This window comes from Natrix helvetica (genome assembly GCF_964273705.1).
Source record: "Natrix helvetica genome assembly, chromosome: W".
NCBI lineage: Eukaryota > Metazoa > Chordata > Lepidosauria > Squamata > Natricidae > Natrix > Natrix helvetica.
In genome coordinates, this window is record NC_138555.1 from 85,791,092 (window position 1) to 85,804,129 (window position 13,038).

Sequence of the window (13,038 nt, forward strand, 5' to 3'; positions counted from 1 at the left end):
CCAAAGGGGAGGGTAGCGTGCCCGTCCTTCCCCTCCGCTGCTTGGCTTCCGTTCCTCTTCACTTTCTGAAAGTGAAAACTGCGTCCCCTCTGATCGGACCCTCCGTTCATTTCAGCCACCTGAGGAGCTCAAACCACCCGAGGTGTGTAATTGGGGGTGGGGGCAGTAGGCCACGGGGGCGGAAGACCCCCTTCGACTTCCTCCGGACAGGTCAGTCCTCGATTTTACAACTGCAACTGAGCCGAACAGTTTTGCGGCTCGGCGAGACACTCTACGCCTTTTCGTCGTTAAGCGAATCTCGGCCGTTGTTAAATCAGTCATTGCTGAGTGAATCCGTAGACGGTCGCAAAAGGGGATCCCCCGGGACACACCAGCCGTCGTAAATGTGAATCCGTCATCAAGCGTCTGAGTGTGCATCCCACGACCACAACGGCCGTAAGGGTGGAAAATGGTCTTTTCCGGTGCCGTTGCAGCTTCGAACGGTCACTAAGCAGAAGGTTGTAAGTCGAGGACTACCTGGAACATGCCAGTGAGGTTTTCCCCTTGTTTGGGCAAACGAAACGTCCACAAGGAAACGAGCAAACTGGGACTCCTGCCAAGGCAGAAGCGGGCATAAGAAAGGAGCTGGGTTACTGATGGTGGCATGCACCGGGGGAGGGGCACCTGCTGGGCGAGGGGGGCAGGATTCCAATTGCCCCCCCTCCGCTGATGGGGTGGGGGCTCCCAGGGGCCTTTGGGCATCTCAAGCCACCCTCCTTCCTCTCCCCCCCTCACCCCCCCCCCCACAGACACAGGGCTCCGCTCAAGGACCAGAGCTGTGTGTGCATTTTGCCTTAACGGAGACATTTTGTGTGTTGTGGTGTGTGTGACTCTTTGTGTGTGTGTGTGTGTGTGTGCAAGGCCTGGCCCTCCACCTGCTATTTTTTTGCAAAGCCACAATTCTCTCGGTCACATGCGAGTCAGGCCTCCATCTGCAAAAGAGGAAGGGGAAAATGCTGATTTGGGACTCCGAAACCCCCATGGGAGACCGACTCCCTCCGATGGCCTGTTTCCATGACCCTCAATGCCCTCCCCCCCCCATGGACTCCAGCCCCCATCCTCCCCCTCCTGGCTTCCTGGTGCCCAGGACGTGGCAGCCTCTGCCCTTTGACCAGCCTCCCCTGTGCTGGCACCCTCCACCAACCGCCCCGGAGGGCAGGGGAGGGGGCTTTTGCAGAGACACGGTGGGCAGAGAAGAGCGACCGCTTGTCTGCGATGGTGTTGAACAGGGGGGCTGGACTAGAAGACCTCCAAGGCCCCTTCCGACTCTCTCACACTGTTAAACGTGAGCTGCGGGTAGCCCACCACTCACTTTGAGCCTACGGCCCACGGGAGGGGGAGGAACGGGGGGGGGGAGATTGGAAAATGTGGCCAGGAGTGGAAGCTGCCTTGTCAGCCAGGTGTCACTGCCACGCATGAGACTCCACGGCCACAAACCGAGCCATGACTTCCGCTGCCTTGCAAGGAGGGAACAGGGGAAGCGACACCCCCCCCAACCCCCCAAGCGTTGGGCCTCGGACAATTCCCCCCCCCCCAACTGACTCAGGCTTTGTCAAAGCAGCAAGTCTCACTTCCTTCCCCTTCTCCGAAGCCTCCAGGCGGGCAGGGAAGCGGTGGGGGCCCTCAGAGTCCCGTGAGCGTCAGCCCTGCGAGGAAGACCGTCGGAGGGAGCGATGCGGCCGGCCAAGCTCTCCGTGGCGCCCGTCCTGTGGCTCGCCAGCTGGTGGTGCCTGTTGGCGGCAGGTTGGTGGCTGGAAGTGGGGAAGGAGCTGCAGGCGGAGGGAGGCTGAGCTGGGGCTTCCCCGAGGAAGGGGCCAATTTACCCCTCCTACAAGACCCCTTCCTTTGGGGAGGGGGCTTTCCTTGCAGGGACCCTGCAGGGGACACTCTGGATGGAGGGATGGCGGCTCAGCCTGTACCCCCCGTACCCCAAAATAGCTGAAGTGCCGTGCCGTAGGAGGCACAATGCAGAGGGAATTGGGGAGGGGGCTTGAGGGTGAGCCTGGCTGGGTGGAAAGGGGGGGTTTAAGCTGCCCCCTGTCCCGTCGCCCCACTGACCGACCGGTTCCTTGGTCTGCTCTCTCACAGGTGACCCCTCAGGGCAGAAGGAGCCCTGCTCCCCACAATCGGGTGCTGGGAATTGCCCCCATCCCACAAAGTCCGCCCCCCTGGTGCCCTCCTTCACCAAGACCCCAGGGCCCACCACCACCCCTCCCCAAAAGCACACCACGACCCACCACCACCACCGCCACACGACCACCACGGCCCCCGCCAACCACACCACCAGACATCCTGCCCCCCACCCCACCAGCCCCCACCACACCAGCCCCCACCCCACCAGCCCCCACCACACCAGCCCCCACCCCACCAGCCCCCACCACACCACCGCCCACCAGAATCATACCACCAGCCGCCACCCCGCCACCACGACCCCCGCCGCCACCACCCACACCTCGGCCCACCACCACCCCACCACCGCCGGCCCACAGCCCACCCAGCCGCCATCCGTGCCCGTGGGGAATTACACCGTCAAGCAGGGCGCCAGCATCTGCCTGCGGGCAGAGATGGGGCTGCAGCTTCAGGTCCTGTACGCAGACCGAGCCAAGCGGCAGGTGAGCCCGGGGGGGGGGGGGCTTCCTGTGGGTCGGACGGGGGGGTTGGGGGGGGAGTTGGGGGGGGCTGGGAGGCCACATCCCAAGGCCAGGAACCGACATCCCCCATTTTTTTCTGAGCAAGGCGATTTCCAGAACCGCCTTCAGCCGACTTCCCCTCGCTGGTTGGGTGTTGCAACTGCTTTGGGAGTCTCGCTTTACGGCCGTCCTTGGCTAGGTTAGCCCGGCCACACAGCTGCATTGGGAGATTGTGTGTTTGGGTGTGGGTGTGGGTGTGTGGCCCTTTGTATCTGCTTGGGTGCTCACGTCTGTCCTGGCAGAGTTAAGCAATCAGGATAGAAGCTGGAAGGGACCTTGGAGGTCTTCTAGTCCAGCCTCTTGCTCAAGCAGGAGACCCTAGACCACATCAATCAATCAATCAATCAATCAATCAGGATAGAAGCTGGAAGGGACCTTGGAGGTCTTCTAGTCCAGCCTCTTGCTCAAGCAGGAGACCCTAGACCACATCAATCAATCAATCAATCAATCAATCAATCAGAATAGAAGCTGGAAGGGACCTTGGAGGTCTTCTAGTCCAGCCTCTTGCTCAAGCAGGAGACCCTAGACCAGGGGTGTCAAACTAACATCCATGATGGTGGCATCATGTGACGTATCAGCACTCCCCCTCCCTTTAGCTAAACTGGGTGTGGCCCTGCCCTAGACCATTTCAATCAATCAATCAGTTAGAATAGACCTGGAAGGGGGCTTGAAAGTCTTGCAGTCCAGCCCCTTGCTCAAGCAGGAGACCCTAACCCATTCCAGAGAAGTGACTGTCCAGTCTCTGATGGAGGACTCCACTGATGGAGGACTCACAACTTCTGGTGGCAAGCAGTTGGGCAATGCCCTCCTTAATTCCAGGTTGCTTCTCTCCTTGCTTAGTTTCCATCCGTTGCTTCTTGTCCTCTGGCGCTTTGGAGAATAGGTGGGACCCCCTCCTCAAATACTGGACTGATGCTCTCATGTCCTCCTCCCCCCCCCAATCCTTCTTTCCTCTATTGGCCAAAACCCAATTCCTGCCACCCTCTTTGCCTGTTCAATGGCAGAAGGGCGAGGGCAGGCGGGCACGGAGGGGGCACTGCGTAGTGGGAGGGGGAAGGGAGGGGGAAACGGAGGGTCTCCTAAGTGGGAGGTCTTGTATGCCATCTCTCCTTCTTCCTTCTTTCTCTCCTTCCCTTCTCTCCTTCTTCCTTCTCTTCTTCCCGTCTTCTCTCCTTCCTTCTGCCCTTCCTTTCTTCCTTCTCTCTTTCCCTTCTTCCTTCTCTCCTTCCTTCTGTCCTTCCCTTCTTCCTTCTCTCCTTCCCTTCTCTCCTTCTCTTCTCCCTTTTGTCCTTCCTTTATTCTCTCCTTCTTCCTTTTCTCCTTCTTTCTCCTTCCCTTCTTCCTTCTGTCCTTCTCCCTTCTTCCTTCTCTCCTTCTTCCTTCTCTTCTCCCTTCTCTCCTTCCTTCTCTCCTTCCCTTCTTCCTTCTGTCCTTCCCTTCTTCCTTATCTCCTTCCTTCCTTCATTTTCCAGGTCTGGGGAGCCTTCGCGGTGCAGCCGAAGCACACCAACTTCTCCGGGACGTGTTCCGAAAAGACGGCCACCTTGAAACTACATTTCCCAGAGGGCTTCATTCTCTTCACTTTCGAAAAGGTGCAGGAGGAGGGGGCAGTGGGAAGGATGGGGGGGGGGGGTGGAGTGGCATTCATTTACACACACGCGCACACACAATACACACAGACATGCAAAGGTTGTGTCCACCCACTGAGGTGAAGGGGGCTTACCGAATGCAGAATTATAGGGTTGGCAGGGACATCAGAGGTCATCTAGTCCAACCCCCTGCTCAAGCAGGAAATCCTATACCAAAATGGGGCTCGTTGTGGACTTCAACTCCCAGAATTCCCCAGCCAGCCGGTCTGGAGACCCCCCACCCTATAACGCCATTCCAGACCAATGGCAGGATAAAGTCACATCTTGAGGCAGCAAGCTTCATGATTACAGGAAGTCCTCGACTTACGGCCCTTCGGTTAGCAACTGTGCAACATTACGACAGTGTTGAAAATTTGTTTTGACTTACACACGGTCCTCGCATTTCACGACCGTCGTCGTCGTGTCCCTGCAGCCGCGTGATCGTGGTTTGGGCTGGCATTTATGATCGTTACATCACGGTCAGTGGGAAAGTCGCAAAGCGCAGTCACGGGATGTCTCGGTTAATAACTGCCCCGTTTAACGACCAATTTGGCCATAAGCCGAGGACCGCCCACCGTTGGGGGCGAAGTTTATTAATGTTCAGCTTAATTTAATACATAATAACTTTGTGAGAAGAGGATGAAGCGGACAGGGTTCATTTGTGTATCAATTTCACATTTTCTATCCTTCCGAAGGGTTTATTTGAAGATATAATAATTTGTCCATAATATTCCCCGAATGGCCGCCCCTCCCCCCCCCATGACTCACTGGACAGTTCCCAGCTGGACCCCCCCCCTTTCTGGTCAGACTGGGGTGACTCACTGGTCCTGGCTGGGAGTGGCTCTACGTCCAGTCAGCTGCTCAGAGGCATCACATGCTGGAATAACTCATGGCTTTTTCCCAAGCTTGGCAGCGTTCAGATGTGGGGACTACAAGTCCCAAATTCCCCAGCCAGGAAGCCTTCAACAACCATCTGAAAGTGCTGAGTTTGAGAGAGGTTACTCCAATTCAATTCAGTTCAATTCAATACAATACAATACAATAGCAGAGTTGGAAGGGACCTTGGAGGTCTTCTAGTCCAACCCCCTGCCTAGGCAGGAAACCCTCTACCGTTTCAGACAGATGGCTATCCAATTCTTAGGAGGGGGAAGAATGGATGAATTTGGGGAGGGGGGAGACAGTAGCTTTGAACCCCACCCAAAAGGATAGTTATTCATTGTGTTATCCGTGCTGGATTCTGATCAACCTCTGCCAGCTGGGGAATTCTGGGAGTTGAAGGCTTAAAGTTGCCACGGTTGGAGACCCCCGTTTTAGGGGGGGGAAACCAAATATTTTGTCCCTCTTTCTGCAGAACGAGACGGAAAAGGCAGCGTACCTGAGACAGGTGCAGGCCAATCTAACCTACCAGTTCCCCCAGGAGACAGGTGAGCAGGGGGGGGCTTGGGGGTGGCAGCATTGGCGGAGTCTGTGAGGCCCCACAGCTCAAAGAGGGATGGGAGGGGGGGATTTTGTGTGTGTGTGTGTGTGTGTAGGGGGAAATAGATTGCTTTGGTGAACTTCGGGGGCTCACCCCAAATTATGGCCACGTGAAGCCCCCACCTCAGCGGGGACATGAAGTTGACTTAAAAACCGTGGGGCTCGCTTAAGAACTTCACTTAAGAACCGCGACCCGCAAAAATGGGGCAAAACTCACTTCCCCGCTGTCTTTTGGGCTTCCGTGATGGTCGTAAGTCGAGGACTGCCTGGGTAAGCGTCCAGAGGGGCTTTACTTTTGCCCAGCCCCCTGACCCTTTGGGGAGGGGGGAGGCAGGTGGGATCTAAGGGGGATGCTTAGCGTGCCCACCGCCCAGGTGTCCACCGTGGGGCCACTTCTCCGTGGCTTTGTCTCCGCAGAGAGGACCTTCAGCGCCAACAACGCCTCCCTCCGGGAGTTCGCGGCCCCCCTGGGCAAATCCTACCAGTGCCGCAACCGCAGCCTGGCGCTGAGTGAGAACTTCCACCTGACGGCCCTGAGCGAGCGCCTCCAGGCCTTCCAGCTGCAGGACGGGAAGTTCGGGGAAGGTAAGCGCTTCTCTCTCTGCGGGGTGGAAAAGGATCCTCCCAGCTCATCAAGTTGGGGAGGGGGCGTCTCCAAACCTTGCCACTTTGAAGACAGGTGGACTTCAACTCCCAGAATTCCCCAGCCGGCAGAGGTTGATCCGAATCCAGCACGGATAAGAATAACTCTCCACTTTGGGGGGACCTTCTGAGTGGACGGTGGGGATGCCGTTCGATGTAATATACCTTCCATTCAGCCAGGTGGAGAAACAAGCGTGGGGAACTGGGGAATTCTGGGAGTGTGGAGACCCCCGATGTAGAACATGGCATCATAGGATGGGGAGGGGACCTTGGAGGTCTTCTAGTCCAACCCCCTGCTCTCGGCTAACAGATTTGGGCCTTCTCCCCCCTTTCCTTTCCCCCCCACCCATTCTTACCCCCTCCCACTTTTTCCTCTGTGTCACCTGAGGCTTCCTCAACTGTGGGAGCATCCAGCCCCCTCCCCCTTTCTCCCCCTTACCCCAAATTCCAAGGGGGGTGGGGCGTGGGGCAAAGGACCCATCGTTCTGCCTCGGCCTCAGTTTCTCCTTCTGCCCTTCCAGCGGAAGTCTGTCCCGAGCAGAAGCGCTCTGTCGTCCTGCCCATCGTGGTGGGCGTGGTCCTTGGTCTCCTCATCCTCATCGTCCTCGTGGCCTTCGCCGTGGGACGGTGCCGCGCCCGCACAGGCTACGAGTCCCTCTAAGAGCCCCTGGTGACCCCCCCCCTTCCGTCAGCTGCAGCTGGACCAGCCGACGGAGAGCTGGATTCGAATCTTTCAACAAAAGCCACTGGCGGACAGAAATGCCGAGAGAGATAAAATGCCGGCCGCTAATCCGCTGCCCTTCCTTGGACTGCCATTTGAGGCCTACACTTTTAGGGGATTTTAGCTTTTTTTTAAAAAACAGTGTTGCTTATGGTGGGGGCGGGAGGGGGAGGGAGAGGCGGGATGTTAAATAAGCACAGGTGGCTATGCAGGTAGTCCTCGACTTACAACCGTCCACTTTGTGAGCAAATTACAGCAGCACTTTTTTAAAAAGTGATTTATAGCTGGTTTTCACACTTACGGCCATTGCAGCGTTCCCCACGGTCACATGATCGGCATCACAAGGTCGAAATTCAGAGCCTTGTCGCTGACGGACTCATAGTTATGACAGTCGTTGTGCCCCAGATTGTGACGGGGCCCCCTTCTTGCGACCTTGTGACCGGCAGAGCCAATGGGGAAGCCAGATCCACTTAACAATTGTGTGATTTACTTAACAACCGTGGCAAAGAAAGGTCGTAAACATGAGGCGAAATTCGCTGAACCGTCTCACTTGGCAATGGAATTTGGAGAGACCGTGAGAAGGGGAGGCGAATAAATTGGATAATAATGATAATAAAATAATAATAAAGGGGAATGAGACATTGGAATGGAAGGTGCACCGACTCTTTCGCGAGTGGGGCTGCCTGTCAGGCTTTTAATCAGATGCTTTCAAACTCGATGTAAAGCCGTTGCAGAGTAAAGAGGAAGGAACTTGGTAGTTGGGAGGGAGGGAGGGTTTGCTTGGAATAAAACCTGCGTTTCCCCACTGTGGGCCTGGCAACTCAGTTCATTAAAGACCTTGGCGTGTCTTTTAATTTCCTGGCTTTCTTTTAATTTGGTGCTTTAATTTCATGCCTTTTGGGGGGGGGCTCTCTTCTGCAACAGCCCCCTCCTCTTTGAGCTCCTGGGAATCCCTCCCTACCTTTGCAAGAGACCCCCACAATCACCTGTTTAAGGACCCCATAATCCCTTGCAGGGTGGAGTCTGGGTAACTGAATGGAGCAAGCAGAATGTTTTACTGGCCGGATGCCCTGCCCTGTCGCCAATGAGGAGTTTTGTTTCAACAGATATATATTCTCAGTGTGCCCAGAGAGAGAAATATCGGCCTCTAACTAGGATCAAATTCACAGCCTCCTGATTGTGAGGCGAGAGCTCCCCCTCTAGGCCACTGCACCACTCAAGAGACCCCCACCCCCACCCCCCGAATCCTCCCACTGAAAGGGGAGGCCGCTTTCACCCTGCATTCTTCTTCTGCTTCTTCAGAAGGAAAGGAAAATAAAAAAATAGGTATTGAAAAAGAAACTGCAGGCCACAAATCATTTCCTGGGTGACCAATTGAGGCCTCTGGCAAGGAAAAGTTTTATTCGGCTTTCACCCACCTGGGGGGGGGGGGAGGAGGGGGGATGTTAAAGCAGAATGACATACAGAGATACTCCTTACAACGGTTCCGTTTAGTGACCGAAGTGACAAACAGTACTGAAAAAAATTGACTGAGGATCGTTTTTCACACTTATGACCGTTACAGCATCCCCGTGATCAAAATTCAAGACACGTGGCCACTGACCCATATTTATGACGAGTCCCGGGGGGGGGTGTCATCTGATCCCCCTTTTCCCGACATCTTCTGCCAAAGTCAATGAGGAAGGACGGATTCATGTTACAACTGCAACTTATGAACCACTTTAACGACGGCTGCAAGAAAGGTCATCGAACAAAAACCCCCACTGAACCAATGCCTCGCTTAGCAGCAGAAATGTTTGGTCGTTAGTCGAGGACTCCCTGCGAGACCCGCAGTTGAACGCCGCCTGTGTTTTGGTGGAGAAGGAAGGAAGGAAGGAGCCTGAGCCTCCTTCAACCCCATTCCTGGCTCCCGGCTCCCTCTTCGCCTAGGTGTGCCTGGGGGGAGCCAAGCTCAACCTGATGGATTTCAGCCTGTAGTGAAAAGTACAGGAAGCTCAGTTCGGCCTCACAACTGGCCGTTAACGGCCAGCCTGCTTCAGCCTCCCAAAGGGGCCCGTTGAGGTCCAGAAAGAGGGAGGGGAGTCCACAAGGGTCAGTAGAGGTCACCAGCAGAAAGCAATACAGGTGGTCGTTGACTCGTTTAGTGACCATTTGAAGTTACGACACAATTGGGGAAAAAGGGACATTTTCCCACACTGTCGAAGCTTGCAAATTCAGGGGATCAGCTTGAAAACTGACTCGTATTTATGATCGTCGTGGAGTCCCGGGGGGGGGGGGGGCGACCTTCTGACAAGCAGAATCAAAGGCAGGGAGCCAGATTCCCTTAATGACCACGTTCCTGGCTTAACAAAGGCAGTGATTCATTTAACGACCACAGCAGGAAAGGCGGCAAAAACGGGGTGAAATTGATCTAACTCTCTTAACAACCCAAAGGTTTGGTTCGGTTGTGGTCGTAAAGTCGAGGATCAACCGGTATCTCTTTGTATTACAGGCAGTCCCTGACTGAACGACCACAATCCAGCATTTCCACTGCTAAGCAAGGCAGCTATTGAGTTGTGTCCCTTTTCCCAGTGCTGTTGGAAGTTCAAAACAGTCACTAAACGAGTGGCTGTAAGTCGAGGACTGACTGGATGGACTCAGAGCCTGCTGTATTCCGTTTCCTTTCAGTCGTGAAGCCGCTTGCGAGAGCCGAGTTCCTGTTTTCTGCTCCCTGGCTGTGAGAGTCAGATGTCTCTGGACTGCTTCCACTTTGGCAGCCACACTCAGGGTGTGGGGGGTGTGGGTGGGTGTGTCCGTCCATCCGTCCGTCCGTCTGTGCGTGTGCGAAGAGAGATAGCAGAAAAGATGAGACACATCCTGAGCAATTATTATAATTTCCCTGGATCAGAAATGGAGAAACATGTTTTTTAGGCAGGAAGCAGGCTCACTCTTAATTGCCCCCACCTTTGTCAATGGGTCTATTCTACATAACAAAGGTTTCCCCGCTTCAGCCCCAGGGCAATGGGATTAAGGCATGATCGTATTAGCCCTTGACTCCTCTCACCACAGGGCACCTGGGAAGAAGCAATGCTCAACTTGGGACTCAAACACAACCTCCAAAGTTAGCTGACACACACACACACACACACACGCCCCTGGGAGTCTGACAACCAATCGGAATTCACTTCTTACACAGGAACAGGAAACAGAGAGGAGGGGCCGAACAGAGAGCATAAAAAACCCAGGAACACTTTGCAAGCCCCTTTGCTCTTCCCTGTGCCCTGTGGTGAGATGGGTAAAGGGCTGATACGATCATGCTTTAATCCCATCGCCCTGGAGCTGAAAAGGGGAGGTCTTTGTTATGTAGAATAGACTGGCTCAGGCCTTTTAATGGCCCATTGACAAAGGTGGGGGCTGTTGAGTCTGTTTCCTACCTAACCAGCCCCAATCAACATTGCCCTATTCAGACTTCCTTTCTAGGAGGCCGGACCAGCCCTAAGAACAATGTCAAGGGTTGGAAGGGACCCGGGAGGTCTTCTAGTCCAACCCCTGCTCAAGCAGGAGACCCTAGAACAGGTTCAGCAAACTTGGCAACTTTCAGACCTGTGGGCTTCAACTCCCACAATTCCCCAGCCAGCTATTGTGACCCCTGAAGTCCAAACGTCTGCATAGCATCCCAGACAAATGGCTGCCCAGTCTCCTCTTTAAAAACCATGGACCACCCACAACGTCTGGTGGCAAGTCGTTCCACTGGTTAACTGCTCCCACAGCCAGGAAACTCCTCCTCAGTTCTAGGTTGCTTCTCTCCTTGATTTGTTTCCATCCGTTGCTTCTTGTCCTGCCCTGCGGGGGCCTTGGAGAGAATACAGTCCTCGTCTTCGCTTAGTGGCCATTACAACGGCAGTGAAAACAGTAACTTGTGACCATTTTTCACACTTACGACCGTTGCGGCATCCCCATGGACACGTGATCAAAATACTCTTGGCAACTCACTCACACTTACGACAATTGCAGTGTCCCCTTTTGTGACCTTCTGACAAGCAAAGTCCATGGGGAAGTTGGATTCACTAAACAACCCTGTCACTAAATTAACAACTGAAGTAACCAATGTGGCAAGAAAGGTCGTAAAGCGAGGCAAAATTCACTTAACAAATGCCTCGCTTAGCAAACAGAAATGTTGGTCTCAATTGTGGCGGTAAGTCCAGGATTACTTGTAACAGGACGCCCCCCATCTTACTCTTTGGCCTCTCCCTGCGGCCCCTCCCTCCCCTTCAGCCTGCCCCTCACTCCCCCCCCCGAGCCCCCTCAGCCCCTCAAGGCCGAGGCCAGGGCATCTCGGATCTCTAGTGCTTCGGCATCCTCTTCCTCCTCTTCCTCCACCGGCTGCTCCTCCCGCCGCTCGTCCTCCTCCATCCAGCAGGCCTGGAAGGCGTCTCCGCGGGTCTCGCAGATGTTGTGCAGGGTGCAGCAGGCCGCGATGAGGGTGGGCAAGAAGGAGACGTCGGTGTCGTTGCGCTTGGTCAAGCAACGCCAGCGTCCACGCAGGCGCCCAAAGGCCACCGACAGCACCGTCCGGGCGGCGTCGGCGTACTCGTTGAAGCGCTGCTGGGAGGGACTCAGAGCCGCTGCCCTGTAGGGCCGCATCAGCCAAGGCAGGAACGGGTACGAGCAGCCGCCCAGCAGATAGATGGGCACCTGCACCCCACGGACGTCTCGGGAGCCTCCGGGGAAGAGCTCGCCCTCCTGGGCTCGCTGGTAGAGATCAGACGCGCACAGCACTTGGGTGTCCGTCACCCGTCCTGGGCACCCAACGTTGATGTCCCAGAAGCAGCCGCGGGAGTCCACAGCAGCCTGCACCACCACTGAGTGCCATCCGCGGCGGTTGTAGTAGCCCGCGGCGTTCTCGTTGGGGGCTCGGATGGGGACGTGGAGGGAGCCCAGCACCCCGGCCAATTGAGGCAGGGGGAACCCGTTGCCGGCCGCCACCTGGGCCGGGTCAGGCGGGCGCACATACAGCGGGGTGAGGATGCCCACCACGGCCTCGCAGACGTCACGCAGGATCTTGCAGACGGTGGAGCGGGACACACCGAACAGCAGCTCCACCGCCCGATATTCGGTGCAGGCGCCCAGGCGCCAAAGAGTCATGGCCAGGCGGACGTCCGCCGGGATGGCCCGGCGCATGTTGGTGTCCCGGCGTTGGATGGCGTTGCGCAGGTGGGCGCAAAGGTAGTCAAAGGTGCCGGGCGACACGCGGAAGTTCTCGCCCCACTCCCAGGCGCTGAAGGCCTTGATGCGCACAATCTCCCAGAAAGCCGAACTGCGGAATTTGCTCCACAGGCGCCGTTCCCGCAGCAGCCGGGGCAGGGCGCTCCCGCTACGCCGTCCCCCAACGCCCCGGGGACTCAGGCCGTGCGGGCCGTGCTCCCAGGCCAGCAGGCGGCACAGCCACAACAGGGCGAAGCGTTGGCGGGAGCGGGCCTGGGCCCGGCGGTGGCGTGCTGCCCGTCGACGGCGGTCCGCCTCGCAGAGACGACGGCCCCGCTGCAGCCGCAGGGCGTGGAGCAGGCAGAGGGCCACGGTGCCACGGCTGAGGGCGGGCAGCAGCCGGTGGTCCTGGCCTCCGTGGCCTGAGGCGGCCGTGGGACAAGATGGCGCCTGAGGAATGGCGGCCATTTTGCCCCTCGAGGACGTCGGGAGGCCGCGCGCATGCGTGGCGGACCGGCGGGGGAACTAAAGAACCTCGCGCAGGCGCCTCAACCCAGGCTAACACTGACGCTGAAATGCGCATGCGCTAGGGAACGGCGGCTTGGCGGCCCTCCTCCCCTTTCGCGCACGCGCAGACGGGCCGGCACCCGTCCGGCGT

General features: G+C 56.6%; 1 protein-coding gene across 1 annotated transcript; it reads left to right on the plus strand.

The window, feature by feature from the left end:
• On the plus strand, positions 1–7,324 carry CD68 (CD68 molecule). The gene is made up of 7 exons (XM_081969036.1): positions 1–142; positions 1,638–1,782; positions 2,128–2,651; positions 4,202–4,321; positions 5,709–5,781; positions 6,251–6,418; positions 6,997–7,324. The coding sequence occupies exons 2-7, from the start codon at positions 1,713–1,715 to the stop codon at positions 7,134–7,136; spliced, it is 1,095 nt and encodes a 364-aa protein (XP_081825162.1). The 5' UTR covers positions 1–142; positions 1,638–1,712; the 3' UTR covers positions 7,137–7,324.
• The last annotated feature ends 5,714 nt before the right edge of the window (positions 7,325–13,038 follow it).